At 68.9% G+C, this 12,304-nt stretch overlaps 2 protein-coding genes across 3 annotated transcripts; both read left to right on the forward strand.

Moving 5' to 3' along the window:
- Positions 1 to 101: 101 nt before the first annotated feature.
- UNC45A (unc-45 myosin chaperone A) lies at positions 102 to 7,099 on the forward strand. Its single transcript, XM_086756804.1, has 20 exons — positions 102 to 189; positions 544 to 702; positions 1,123 to 1,159; positions 1,263 to 1,438; positions 1,547 to 1,639; positions 1,886 to 2,053; positions 2,320 to 2,488; positions 2,743 to 2,913; positions 3,043 to 3,214; positions 3,442 to 3,742; positions 3,911 to 4,005; positions 4,086 to 4,227; positions 4,405 to 4,545; positions 4,742 to 4,869; positions 5,086 to 5,152; positions 5,311 to 5,424; positions 5,718 to 5,833; positions 5,953 to 6,070; positions 6,150 to 6,305; positions 6,549 to 7,099. Exons 1-20 carry the CDS (start codon positions 178 to 180, stop codon positions 6,807 to 6,809), a joined length of 2,796 nt encoding a protein of 931 aa, XP_086612930.1. The 5' UTR covers positions 102 to 177; the 3' UTR covers positions 6,810 to 7,099.
- Positions 7,100 to 7,140: 41 nt separating this feature from the next.
- On the forward strand, positions 7,141 to 12,260 carry RCCD1 (RCC1 domain containing 1). Of its 2 annotated transcripts, none has more exons than XM_086756811.1 (7): positions 7,141 to 7,338; positions 8,124 to 8,469; positions 9,692 to 9,813; positions 10,000 to 10,110; positions 10,231 to 10,346; positions 10,500 to 10,529; positions 10,790 to 12,260. In XM_086756811.1, exons 1-7 carry the CDS (start codon positions 7,182 to 7,184, stop codon positions 11,195 to 11,197), a joined length of 1,290 nt encoding a protein of 429 aa, XP_086612937.1. In that variant the 5' UTR covers positions 7,141 to 7,181; the 3' UTR covers positions 11,198 to 12,260. The 2 variants fall into 2 exon arrangements, with proteins under 2 accessions (XP_086612937.1, XP_086612938.1); XM_086756812.1 differs by having other exon boundaries at positions 10,231 to 10,383; positions 10,790 to 11,057.
- The last annotated feature ends 44 nt before the right edge of the window (positions 12,261 to 12,304 follow it).

A 12,304-nucleotide genomic window follows, 5' to 3' on the forward strand; every position in this document is an offset into this window, starting at 1 on the left:
GCGACACGCACGAGGCCGCACGTGGCCGGTTCCGGCACCGCCGGGCCAGCGGGCGGCGCTGCAGGCTCCCTCCCGCCCCGCCCCTTCCGGCACCGCCCCGTCACGTGACACGGGCGGTGGCGTCCGGGTTCCCCGGGCGATCGGCGGTGACGTCAGGGGCGCGGCGGGCGAGGCGCGATGGAGGAGACGGTGAGCGGGCGGCACGGGAGGGGAGGGGAGGGGGCCGGGGCCGGGGCCGGGGCCGGGGCCGGGGAGGGGAGGGGAGGGGAGGGGAGGGGAGGGGAGGGGAGCGGAGCGGAGCGGAGCGGAGCGGAGCGGAGCGGAGCGGAGCGTCGGGCCGGACCGGACCGGACCGGACCGGACCAGACCGGGCCGGGCCGGGTGTGATGGGAGGCCAGGGCCCGTCCAGGGGCAGCCGGGGCCGGCGGGGCCCTGTCCCAGAGGCCCTGTCCCGGCCCCGTTCCGGGGACAGCCGGCCACGGCGGGGTTGGGGCCGTGCCCCCCCCTCCCGGCACGCGTGTCCCAGCCGGTGCCCGTCGGCAGGTGACGGCGGGGCAGCTGCGGGAGCGGGGCAACGCGCTGTTCCAGGCGGGGGACCACGCCGCAGCCCTCGCCGCGTACACGCAGGCGCTGAGCCTCTGCGACGCCGAGCCGGAGCGAGCCGTGCTGCACCGCAACCGGGCCGCCTGCTACCTGAAGCTGGTGAGAGCGGGCGGGTGCGTCACCGCGGGCCCTGCGCGAACCGGCCCGGCCGCCCCGGCCTGTGCGGCTGCGCTGCTGGCTGTTCCCGGGCAGTCACAGCGTCTCTGATCTCCCGCCTCTGAGCAAGGGGGAACACAAGGAACCTCAGGGGTTCGAGTGGACTGGGAGCACTTGCCAAGCACTGGAGGCCCTGTGGCTCCTCGGGAGCCCAGGAGGGCTGCGTTCTGGGAAGGACGGGATGCCCTACTGGGCTGGCTCGCTGTCCTCAGTGACGCTGTTCCCATCCTCAAGCCCCATGGTCCTTTTCCTGCTCTCCTCTCTAAAGCAGCAGGTGCTGCCTCTGCCTGCAGCACGCTGTGCTGAGGGATGACTGCCCAGGCAGCGCGTCAGGCTGTTCCGTCTCACTGATTCTCTCTGCAGGAGGACTACGCCAAGGCAGAGGCTGATGCCTCTAAAGGTACTGTCAGTGGTGGCTGGCAGGGGACCAGCCTCTGCGCTGCCCGGCCAGGCAGAGCGGACCAGTCTGGGGGCTTTGCAATAGATCCCTCTCTCGTCCGCAGCCATTGAAGCTGATGGCCGGGACATGAAGGCGCTGTTCCGCCGGAGCCAGGCACTCCAGAAGCTGGGCCGCCTGGACCAGGCTGTCAGTGACCTGCAGCGGTGCGTGAGCCTGGAGCCCAAGAACAAGGCCTTCCAGGAGGCCCTGCGCACGCTGGGGAGCAGCATGCATGAGAAGGTGAGCGGGGAGGCAGCGTGGGGGGCAGGGGCTGCTGTGGCCCTTCCATGGGCGCGCTTGGCTCAGGGACACGGTGGGGGCTGAGCTGCTCTTTCTGCTCTGTCTCAGATGAAGACCATGTCCTGCACGGACTCGAAGGTAGAGCAGATGTTCCAGATCCTGCTGGATCCTGAAGAAAAGGATGCGGACAAGAAGCAAAAGGTCTGAGCTCTGGGGAGCGGAGGGCAACATGGCTTGGCTGGAAGGCAGGGAGGGGAGGAATGGTGTTCCCAGCTCAGCGCTGCTGGCTGAACGGTGCTGCCTGGGCCAGGCCGGGCTTCCCGGCAGCAGAACGTGCTCCCTGGCGACTTGGGGCGGAAGGCGGATGCCTGCAGCTGTGCTGGCTGCCCCGCCAGCTCCCGCTGGGGAAGTTCCATGTGCACGGTGGATGTGATTCTTCTTTCCCAGGCTGCGCAGAACCTGATTGTGCTGGCGCGAGAGGAGGCTGGAGCAGAGAAAATCTTCCAAAGCGACGGTGTGCGGCTGCTGACGCAGCTGCTGGACACGGCCAAGGCTGATCTGATGCTGGCGGCCCTGCGCACGCTGGTGGGGCTGTGCTCCGGGCACCGCTCCCGGGTAGGTCCTGCTGTAGCCCAGCTCTCCTGCATGACGGGGTCCGGCCCGGGGGAACCGGTGTCGGGGAGGCTGCGGAGCGTGTCAGGCAGGGTAGCCTCTGCCTGCGGCTGGCTGCAGCCCTGCTGGGCAGAGGAGCTCTGAGCTGTCACCCACCAGGCCTGGGTTTGAGAGTGCCTTGTTGTGACAGGGAACCGTCCTGTCGAGGCGCTGGGAAGCGCTGAGGCTTCCCTGAGGTCTCCAGCAGACCGCTGTGCTTGTGCCTGCAGACCATGGCCATCCTGGTGGAGCTGGGGGCCCCCCGTCTCTCGGCGGTGCTGGGCGTGGAGCACGAGCAGGTTTCGCTGGCTGCCTGCAACCTTCTGCACGTGATGTTCGAGTCCCTGAAGGAGGGGCTGCAGAAGGAGTTCCGCGGCAAGGAGGATGCGGTGGTGCTGGGTGAGTGCCGGCTGGCTGGCGTGGGGTGGGGAGAGCGCCCTGGGGAGGCACTGAGCTGCAGCAGGGTCTTCTCCTACTGCCCACCTTGTCGCCACTCCCCACTGCAGAGCCGGGGCTCTGGTCCAGGCTTAATACGAGGGTGAGCTGGGAGGCAGGAGCTTCTGGTCACGGCATCGTCTCCTGCCAGCCTTACCATGGCGGGGGAGAGGCCTGTGCCCAGGGTGCTGACTGCTGGGCACCATCTCTTCTGGAAGATTCCTCCAAGGACCTGAAACTGCTGATCAAGCACCTCCTGGAGCTGCTAGCGCTGGAAGGGGCCTCCGCGCACGGCCGTGACAACGCCCTCAACCTGCTCATCAAGGTGGTGCCCAGGAAGTCACCGAAGGAGATGAACAACAGCATGAGCCTCTGGGTGATCGACCAGGGTGAGCAGAACAGCCTGCAGCATCCCGCTAGGGCATCGCGCCTTCTGCCTCGGGCTGCCGCGCGCCTCGGCTCTGCCTGCGCACCGCATTTTGCTCCCTACTGGGGTGTCTGACCTTGCGTTCTCCTAGGCTTGAAGAAGATCCTGGAAGTGGGAAGTACAGTGTGCGGCGCTGCAGGCAGCCTGCCCGTGACGGAGAATAGCCGGATGAGCGCCTCGGTTCTGCTGAGCAAGCTTTACGATGATCTGAAATGCGACGCTGAGAGGGAGAACTTCCACCACTTGTGTAAGGACTACGTCAGGTGAGCCCGGGTGTCCCTGGGCGCGGAGCGGGGTTTGATCTCATACAGCCAGCAGCCTTCTGGGGAAGCAGCAGCACCCCGTCCCCAGACGTTTTTGCTCTTAGCAGTAAAAGCAGATTGCAGGCCCACCAGAGACCTGCGGTGCTGGGGTTCACGGGTGGGACTGCGTGTGGCTGAGGGCAGTGGGTGGGATCAGCCTTATTCTCCCTGCCGCTCTTCACCCGCAGGAGCTGGTTCGAGGGGCACGAGCTGGCTGGGAAGCTGCGGGCCATCCAGACGGTGTCGTGCCTGCTGCAGGGCCCCTCGGATGCTGGGAACAGGGTGCTGGAGCTGGAGGGGATCATGGACAGTGTGCTGTCCCTCTGCGCCTCCGTCTGCGAGGCGCACCAGCTGGTAGCGGTGGAGGCGCTGATTCACGCTGCCGACAAGGCCAAGCGCGCCTCCTTCATCACCGCCAACGGCGTCAGCCTGCTCAAGGAGATCTACAAGCACAGCGAGAGGGACAGCATCCGCATCCGGGCGCTGGTGGTGAGCGTGGCGGGACGGGATGGGGGCGGCTGTGCCGAGCCCGCGGGTGGTGCGGGCGGGCTGCGGCTGCAGGGCCCGCGGCGGTGTCCCCTCCCTGCTGGGGGGCTCTTGGAGGCGCATCGGGGTGATATGGCCGTTCCTGCTCTGACGCTCTGCTCCCGGCTGCAGGGCCTCTGCAAGCTGGGATCTGCCGGAGGCACCGACTTCAGCATGAAGCAGTTTGCCGAGGGCTCCACGATGAAATTGGCCAAGCAGTGCCGCAAGTGAGTGCTGCTGGGTGGGGGGCTGGGGGCGGCGGGGGGGCAGGGTGCCCTGCGGCCTGGGCTCACAGGCCCCCTCTCAGGTGGCTCTGCAATGAGGCGATCGACGCGGGCACGCGGCGCTGGGCTGTGGAGGGGCTGGCCTACCTCACCTTCGACGCGGACGTCAAAGAGGAGTTTGTGGAGGACAAGGCGGCCATGCAGGCCATGTTCCACCTGGCCAAGGTGCGTGCGGAGCACAGTGGCGGGGGCCCGGCATGGTGGGAAACCCCCCCCAGAGGGGGGTGTGGGGCTCGCGCCTCGGAGCTGGGGGTATGGAAGGGCCCAGTGGTGCTGGGTGGGCTCGAGCCCTGGCCCGTCTTCTCCATCGTGGGTGTGACGAGCGTCCCATTGTCGCTGCAGTCAGAGGACAGGAGCGTGCTGTATGCAGTCGCCTCCACACTGGTGAACTGCACCAACAGCTATGACCACGAGGAGCCGGACCCCCAGATGCTGGAGCTGGCCAAGTACGCCAAGCAGCACATTCCGGAACAGCACCCCAAGGTGAGCAGGGCACTCCGTCCTCGGGAGCTGCCAGCAGCCCTGGCCCTGGGGGAGAGCGCGTGGATGGGCTGAGCCCGGAGTCCAGAGTTGGGGACAGGCTGTCCTTGAGGCCTTCGGGGGTGGGGTCGGAGACCTCACAGTGGATGGCAGCGGGCTGGTGCCACCGCACCAGGCACTGACCCTGCCTCTGGGACAGGACAAGCCGGACTTTGTGAAGCGCCGGGTGCGGAAGCTGCTGACGGCTGGTGTGGTGTCAGCTCTGGCCTGCATGGTGAAGAGTGACAGCCCGGCACTCACCAACTCCTGCCGGGAGCTGATCTCCAGGTACGGGTGCGCAGGGGGTGGCAGGGAGGGAGCTGGGTTCTGAGGCTGCCCGCGTCCAGCTGGAGTCCTGCCCACGAACTTGGGTGCCTGCGGTGAATGCAGGCTCCTGGGAGCAGAAGGGAGGTGTCCGGGAGCCTGGGCCCGCTCTGGGTGTCCGGGTGCTGTGGGGACCCTGTGGTGGGTCCCTCACTGCAGCTGCTCCCGCTTTGTCCCTAGGGTGTTCCTGGCGCTGGTGGAGGAGGCAGAGGACCGGGGCGGTGTGGTTGCGCAGGGAGGAGGCAAGGTGAGGAGACAGGCCCCGCTGGCCTGTGCCATAGAGGGGCTCTGGGGTGGGCTGTGGTTTGGCAGGGGACTACACTGGCTCCCTCGTACGTGAGACCTGGGGATGCTGGCGCTGCTGTGCCCCGGCTGCAGGACTGGCTGCTGCATCTCTGCCTGCAGGCTCTCATCCTGCTGTCGCTGGAGGGCACCGAGGTGGGGCAGACCAAGGCAGCTCAGGCCCTGGCAAAGATCACCATCACCTCCAACCCGGAGATGGCCTTCCCCGGCGAGCGCGTGAGTGTTTGAGGGCAGTGGGAATCTGGGACAGGGTGGGCTTCAGCTCCTCCTCGCCTGCTGGGAGGACGCCTCACTGGACGCAGGAGCTGCCAGCATGGGTTGGCCTTTCCCTGGGGAGCAGGAGGGGACAGGACCCCTGGTGATCCCCTCAACTGGGCTAGGGCAGATCAAGAACCGTGGGAGCAGCTCTGCCGTTAGGCTGGGCTCGGGGCTCCCTGCAGCCCCTGCTCCACGGGGTGCGGAGTCCCTGCCCCTCGCTTGGGGTTTGAGCGCTGCGCTGCTCTCCACAGATCTACGAGGTGGTCCGGCCCCTGGTGAGCCTTCTGCACCTTCAGCGCACGGGCCTGGAGAACTTCGAGGGGCTGATGGCGTTAACCAACCTGGCTGGCATCAGCGAGAGGCTGCGGTAGGGGCCCTGGGGCCAGTGCGGAGCTTGACCGGGCAGGGGGGGAGAGGGGGTCTGTCCCTGCCTGGCCCAGAGGTGCGTGCCCTGGGCAGGGAGCGCTGACGCACGCCCTGCTGCAGGCAGAAGATCCTGAAGGAGAAGGCCGTGCCCATGATCGAGGGGTACATGTTTGAGGAGCACGAGCTGATCCGGCTGGCTGCGACCGAGTGCATGTGCAACATGGCCATGAGCAAGGAGGTGAGGGCCGGGCTGGGCGCGCTGCGCGTCTGCACTGGCTCCCAGCCCCCTGCACCCCCGCGTGCCCCCTCGTTTGCAGGTGCAGGAGCTGTTCCTGGCTGAGGGCAGCAACCGGCTGAAGCTGATGGTCCTGTACAGCGGGGAGGAGGACGAGAAGCTGCGGCGGGCGGCCTCGGGGACCCTGGCCATGCTGACCGCCCTGCACCCCCCCATCTGCAAGCGGATCCCCCAGGTGGTGAGTGCCTTGCGGTGGGGCAGGGGCACCCAGGACCCCCTGGGACAGCACCCCGTGTCCTGCGTTCCCTCCCCTGGCATCCTGGAGCTGTGCCCTGGGGCTGGCATGGGGAGACGGCAACCTGTCCTGACCTCAGCCTGACTCTGGGCCTGGCCTGGGGGTGGTGAGGGGCCACCAGGGCTGCGGGGAGCCGGCCCCCCTCTTGCAGGGGGCAGGGCTGATCGCCGCCCTGCTCCCCCGCAGACGGTGCACTGGCTGGAGATCCTGCAGGCCCTGCTGCTGAGCCCCAGCGTGGAGCTGCAGCACCGCGGGGCCGTGGTGGTGATGAACATGATGGCGGCCGAGCGGGAGGTGGCGGAGCAGCTCATCGCCAGCGACATGCTGGAGATCCTCTCGGTGCTCGCCAAGGACCAGGACAAGCCGCGCGTGGCCCAGGCAGCCAAGGAGAGCCTGGCGCAGGCCGTGGCTTACGGCCTCATCCAGCCCAACCCGGGCCAGGAGTGAGGGCCGGGCCGGCGCGCAGGCACACGCTGCTGGGGCCGGGGCACACACGCTGCTGGGGCCGGGGCGCCCCGCCGGGGGTCCCGGCTAACCGCGGGGGCTGGCACGCTGCTGCCCTGGGGCCGGGCCCGCCGCTGCGCTCGGCGGCCGCTGCCCGGTGGCCCGGGGCGAGGGGAAGCACGGGGCTCGCCGCTGTCTCTGCCACCGGCTGCCTTAACCGGGAGAGCTGGCCCGAGGCCCGCCGCGGCCGCGCCCGCCCGGTGACACCGCACTAAAGCTGCTCTTGGACCACGGCCCCGCCTCCGCCCGTCTGTCCGCCCCCCGCCCTGTGCGGGCTCCGCCCCGCGGGGCCGCCCCTGTCCCGCCCCCCCCGCCATGGCGGCCCCGCGCCGCGCCTGGGTCGTGTTCGGGTTCAGCACGGAGGAGGCGGCGGGGGAGCCGGGCCCGGGCCCGGGGCCGCGGCGGCTGCAGTCGGGCCCCGAGGGGCTCCGGCGCGTGTGGCCCGCCTGGAGCTACGTGGTGGTGGAGACCGGTGAGCGACCCCCGGCCCCGGCGCTGCTCCGCACCCCGCTCCTGCCGCGGTGCCGGCGCTGCCATGTGCCCGCCCGGTGTCCGGTTCCCCCGCGGGACGGCGGGCAGCCGTTGGGGGATTGGGTGGGTGGGGTGAGGCGGGTCCTCCCCTCCGGTGCCGGTTCCCGCGGTCTGTCCTGTCCCGCCCCGCCCCGTCCTCTGATACCGGACCTCCCGCGGCACTGCTCCCCCCGGGCTGTCCCCCCCGCCCCCCGGGATGTGCCCGTGACCCCCCCCGGTACCGATCCCCCCGGGATGTCCCCGTTCCGGTCCCCCCGGCCCCCCGGGATGTGCCCGGGACCCCCCCCCGGTACCGATCTCCCCGGGATGTCCCCGTTCCGGTTCCCCACCGCCCCTCGGGATGTCCCCGTGACACCCCCCCGGTACCGATCCCCCCGGGATGTCCCCGTTCCGGTTCCCCCTTCCCCCGGTGCCGGTCACCCCGGGATGTGCCGGTCCCCCCTTCCCCCGGTACCGATCCCCCCGGGATGTCCCCGTTCCGGTTCCCCCTTCCCCCGGTGCCGGTCACCCCGGGATGTGCCGGTCCCCCCTTCCCCCGGTACCGATCCCCCCGGGATGTCCCCGTTCCGGTTCCCCCTTCCCCCGGTGCCGGTCACCCCGGGATGTGCCGGTCCCCCCTTCCCCCGGTACCGATCCCCCCGGGATGTCCCCGTTCCGGTTCCCCCTTCCCCTGGTGCCGGTCCCCCCGGGCTGCCCCCCGCCGGTCACTGACGGTCGCTGCGGCAGGCGCGGGGCTGGAGGTGCGGAGCGCGGGGCTGCGGCGGCCGCTGCCGGGCTGGACCGAGGCGCTGCCCTCCGAGACGCACCTGGTGCTGCGGGGCGCGGCGGCGGCCGAGGCCTGGCCGCGGGCGGCGGCGCTGCGGGGCGCCCCCGCCTGGAGCCGGGCCCTGCCGCCGCCGGGGCCCCGCCGCCCCCCGCCGCTGCCGCTGCTGCCCGGCGGCTTCGCCAGCCCGCGGCCGCCGTTCTTCGCCGCGCTGCCCGGGGCGGTGCGGGCCCGCGGGCTGGCGCTGGGACACGAGCACGTCCTGGCGCTGGGCGCCGCCGGGGAGGCCTACGCGTGGGGCGGCGGCAGGTGAGCGGGGCGCGGGGGGGCGCGGGGGGGCGGCCCGGCGGTGGGCTCGGCATTATGGACACGGAGGAGGGGTGCGGAGGTGGGGGTGCTGAGTGAGGCCGGGGGGCACGCAGAGAGAATGGGGGTGGGGGGGGTGCAGCCGGGGTGACGGGGAGGATGGGGGGGGGGGGGGGGGGGGCGGGTACAGGAAGGGGTGCAGGACAGAGCGTGGTGGGGAGGGGTCACCTCAGGGGCCGAGCGCCCCCGTTAGCTTGCAGCCGTAAGGCAAACTGGTTTGAGCGTCTGTGGTGTGCTTGATCCGTCAACAGGGCAAAATGATCTAATAAAGCGATCACATGATCAGTGAACTAATTGACCAGTAAACACACGGTTCGTTACTTCATGATCGTGTTGTTCTTCGTGGTGTGGCACATAATTGCTGAGCTGCAATTAATACTTAAGCAATCTCGGGTACCCACAGCTGCTGCTGGGTGACAGCTGCTGCTTTCCCTCCGCGCTGCTGGGTTCGGGTGTGAGGCTGCCTCCCCCCTTAACTTTCCTTGGTGCTGGGGCGCGAGGAGGGGCTGTGGGGGCTCGGGGAAGGGTGTGGGAGTGGGGACAGTGGTATTGGGGCGCAGGCCCGGCCGTCCTTCCCCTCCTGTGGCACTTGGCGTTAGTCTGGCCCTCTTGGCTCGGCTCTTCCGCACCACGTCTTCAGGCCGGCGGTGCGATGGAGGGACCTGCAAGTCACCCCCGATACTGGGCCCAGTTTCGCTGCTTGTACCCAGTTCGCTTTTCTCACGCTGGCGTTGCTGTGGGGGCAATGACACAGTGGACTTCTCACGTAGGGCGGCTCCCCCACAGCGCGTGGGTCCGGGTCCTGCCTGGTGTAGCCCACACAGGCCTGTGCTCCTCCGTGTGCCCAGCAAGGGAAACATTCGTCGTGGCAGAAACTTGTCCCCTTGGGGGGGGTTCCCCCTGCTTTCAGGCTGGGGTTGGGGGGGGTTTGGGGGGGGGGGGGGGGGTGGAGCCACACTGGTTGCCACTGCTGTGCTGTTGGTTGCCACGGCAGGTAAGCGTAGCAATCAGGCGATCAGTGGCTCAGCACGGACACCAGCAGGCAGGAGGGGGCTCGGCCAGGACCACGGGCTCACGGCGGGGCAGAGGCACTTGGGGCGGGGAGGGGGCTGGAGGGCAGTGGGGCACACGAGGGGTCGGTCTGTCCGTGTGCGTCTCTCCGCAGGCACGGGCAGCTTGGCCACGGGACGCTGGAGTCGGAGCTGCAGCCGCGGCTGGTGGAGGCGTTGGCCGGCGTGCCGATGAAGGCGCTGGCGGCTGGCGGGTGGCATTCGGCCAGCGTTAGCGGTGAGGGGCCGTGCCGGGTGCGGCTGGCGGCAGCGTACGGCCCTGGCAGGACCGGGGGAGCCCGGGGCACAGCGCTGTGCTGTGCAGGGTTGGTGCTGGTGTCCCCGGAGCACCCAGCCGCTGCTGGGGCTCCAGGGCTGAGCTCCGCTCTGGGGCAGCCCCTGATGCGCTCCCCACTGCCCGCAGAGGCAGGAGACCTCTACATGTGGGGCTGGAACGAGTCGGGCCAGCTGGCTCTGCCCTCCAAAGCGCTGGCGGAAGAGCGGGCACGGGAGCAGAAGGTGGACGCGGGTGCAGGTGCGTGTGCGGCTGGTCAGGGCGGGGCTGGCACTGGGACCCTGCACGGCCGTAGGCAGTGCCGGTAGTTTGGTGCGGGGCCCGGTCACTCCTGGAAGCTGAGGGTCGGCTCTTCCCCAGGGGACGCTGAGCTGACGCCCCGCCAGGAGCAGCCGGCTGCCGAGGAAGCTGCGTTCATCTCCATCCAGGCGTTCCCGGCATTGCTGGATCTGCCGCAGGACCTGGAGGTCGGCAAGGTCAGCTGCGGGTCCCGGCACACGGCCGTCATCACACGTGAGTGCCTGGCTCTCGATGGCGGGGCGGCGGGGAGCACCCCCACTTTGGGTGCTGGCCAGGAGTGGGGCCGGGGCTCAGCGGGCGCTGGCTGATGGGTGCTGTCCCCTTTGCAGGAGGCGGGGAGCTCTACACCTGGGGCTGGGGTAAGTGGTGCCTTTGCTCTGGGGGGGTACACCACCCCCAGCACCAGCTTCTGGTTCCTGGTTCCTTGCCTTGGCTGCTGTTCCTTGTGTAATGAGTTAGTTACCGCAGCAAGGTCTCATAGCAGGGCGCTGCCACTGCTTCCTGGCTGGAGCCGTTTGTACAGGGGTGCTCTCACCTTTCCTCCCTCTCCCCAAAACCCCAGGGAGCTGTCGCCCTGCAAGGGCAGAGGGCCCAATGGTGGCAGCTGTGGTGTCCACAGGTAAATACGGGCAGCTGGGACACGGGGACAGCGCCAGCTCCGACCACCCGCGCCGCGTCGAGTACCTGGCAGCCGAGGGGCTGCAGGCAGAGGAGGTGGTCTGCGGGCCCTGGACCACCTACGTCTGCGTGCTGGAGCCATGAGGGCCCTGCAGCCCCCCACCGCCCGGCTGCCTGCACTGAGGAAGACAGCGGCGAGCTCTGTTCCTGCGCACCCGCTCCCAGGACCAGCCCGGCAGCGCTCTGCCCTCTGAGGGGGGTAGGCAGCCCCCAGCGCCCAGCCCAGCTGGGTTTAGCGCCCTGTGAACCAAACTCACAGCCTGGAGCAGCGCTGGTGCCTCCCCCTGCCCCGGCTGCAGCTGCACACGTGCTGGAGCCAACGGAGGGACAGGCTGAACACAGCTGTTAGAGCTGCTTTGCCGTAACGGCTGTGGTGCTGCTGCATGCTGTGTACAAAGGACAGCCCCGCTTCCCCCAGCCCCCCTGGAGCCAGCCCCCACAGTTGCCCCCCAGACACACACAGGGCAGCAGCTATGTACACAGCTGTATTATTCCCATCAACAGTATATACAGTTACAGAGCAAGGGACAGAACGTGGAGAATAAATAACAGCAAGTGGGGGACTGTAGTGATAACAAGGTGCAAATTAACCATGATCAGGGACAGACCCGTGCAGGCAGAGCTTTGTTAATGAAGGTGCAAACAGGGCCCCCAGCCCTGCCCCGGGCTGCGTTGTACAGCTGCAGCGGTGGGCGCGCTGCCCTCCTCCAGCGTGAAGGGTGAGGGAGGGCAGCGAGCAGCACCCAAGGGTGCAGAGCAGGTCCCCAGGGTAGGACAAGCTGCCCCCCTTCCCAGGGCGGGGCAAAGGCTTTGTCCCACTGTAGCTCGTTTCCTTGCTGGTGATGGTGCTGAGGCGCTCCCTGCCACAGGCTCTGTCCCTCCACGGCTCGGGGAGGGAGCAGGAGGGTGCAAGCTGTACAGCCATCAGGGCTCCAAGACACCTGGTCAGGCTTCGCTCCTGCCCTGGGACCCCAGCCCCACTGCCCCCCCCCCCCCCCCCCCCCGAACCCCCAGCCTCGCAGCTGGCGAGCCCCTCAGCACTGCACCAGCCTGCAGCGGGGAGCCCAGCACGCCAGGGTCCAAAGGCCCAGGGAACCTCAGCTAAAGCAAGCCCCTGCCACAACACGCCTAAGGATGTTGAGAAAGGAAGCTGCTGGTGGACAACAGCTACAAAAATGGAGGGGAAAAGCCTGTGAGGAACGGCGCTGAGGCCAGCTCTCCAAATAGGTCCTGTCTGTCCCAGAGCACGCTCAGCACAGCAGGGCCCCTGCCACTGAGCACCAAGCTCAACGCCAGCCAGGCTGCGGCAGGAGCCAGCGCCCACCACTGCCTACCCTAACAACAGCATACTCAAATCTTTAATGACAAACTTTTGCAAGAATTCCCCAAATAAAAGCAAGTATTGAACAGTGTCCCTTTCACACCCCACCCTGGCGAGGGGAGCGAGGCCTGGGAC

This window comes from Chlamydotis macqueenii, chromosome 12 (assembly GCF_036417535.1).
Source record: "Chlamydotis macqueenii isolate bChlMac1 chromosome 12, bChlMac1.mat, whole genome shotgun sequence".
Lineage (NCBI taxonomy): Eukaryota > Metazoa > Chordata > Aves > Otidiformes > Otididae > Chlamydotis > Chlamydotis macqueenii.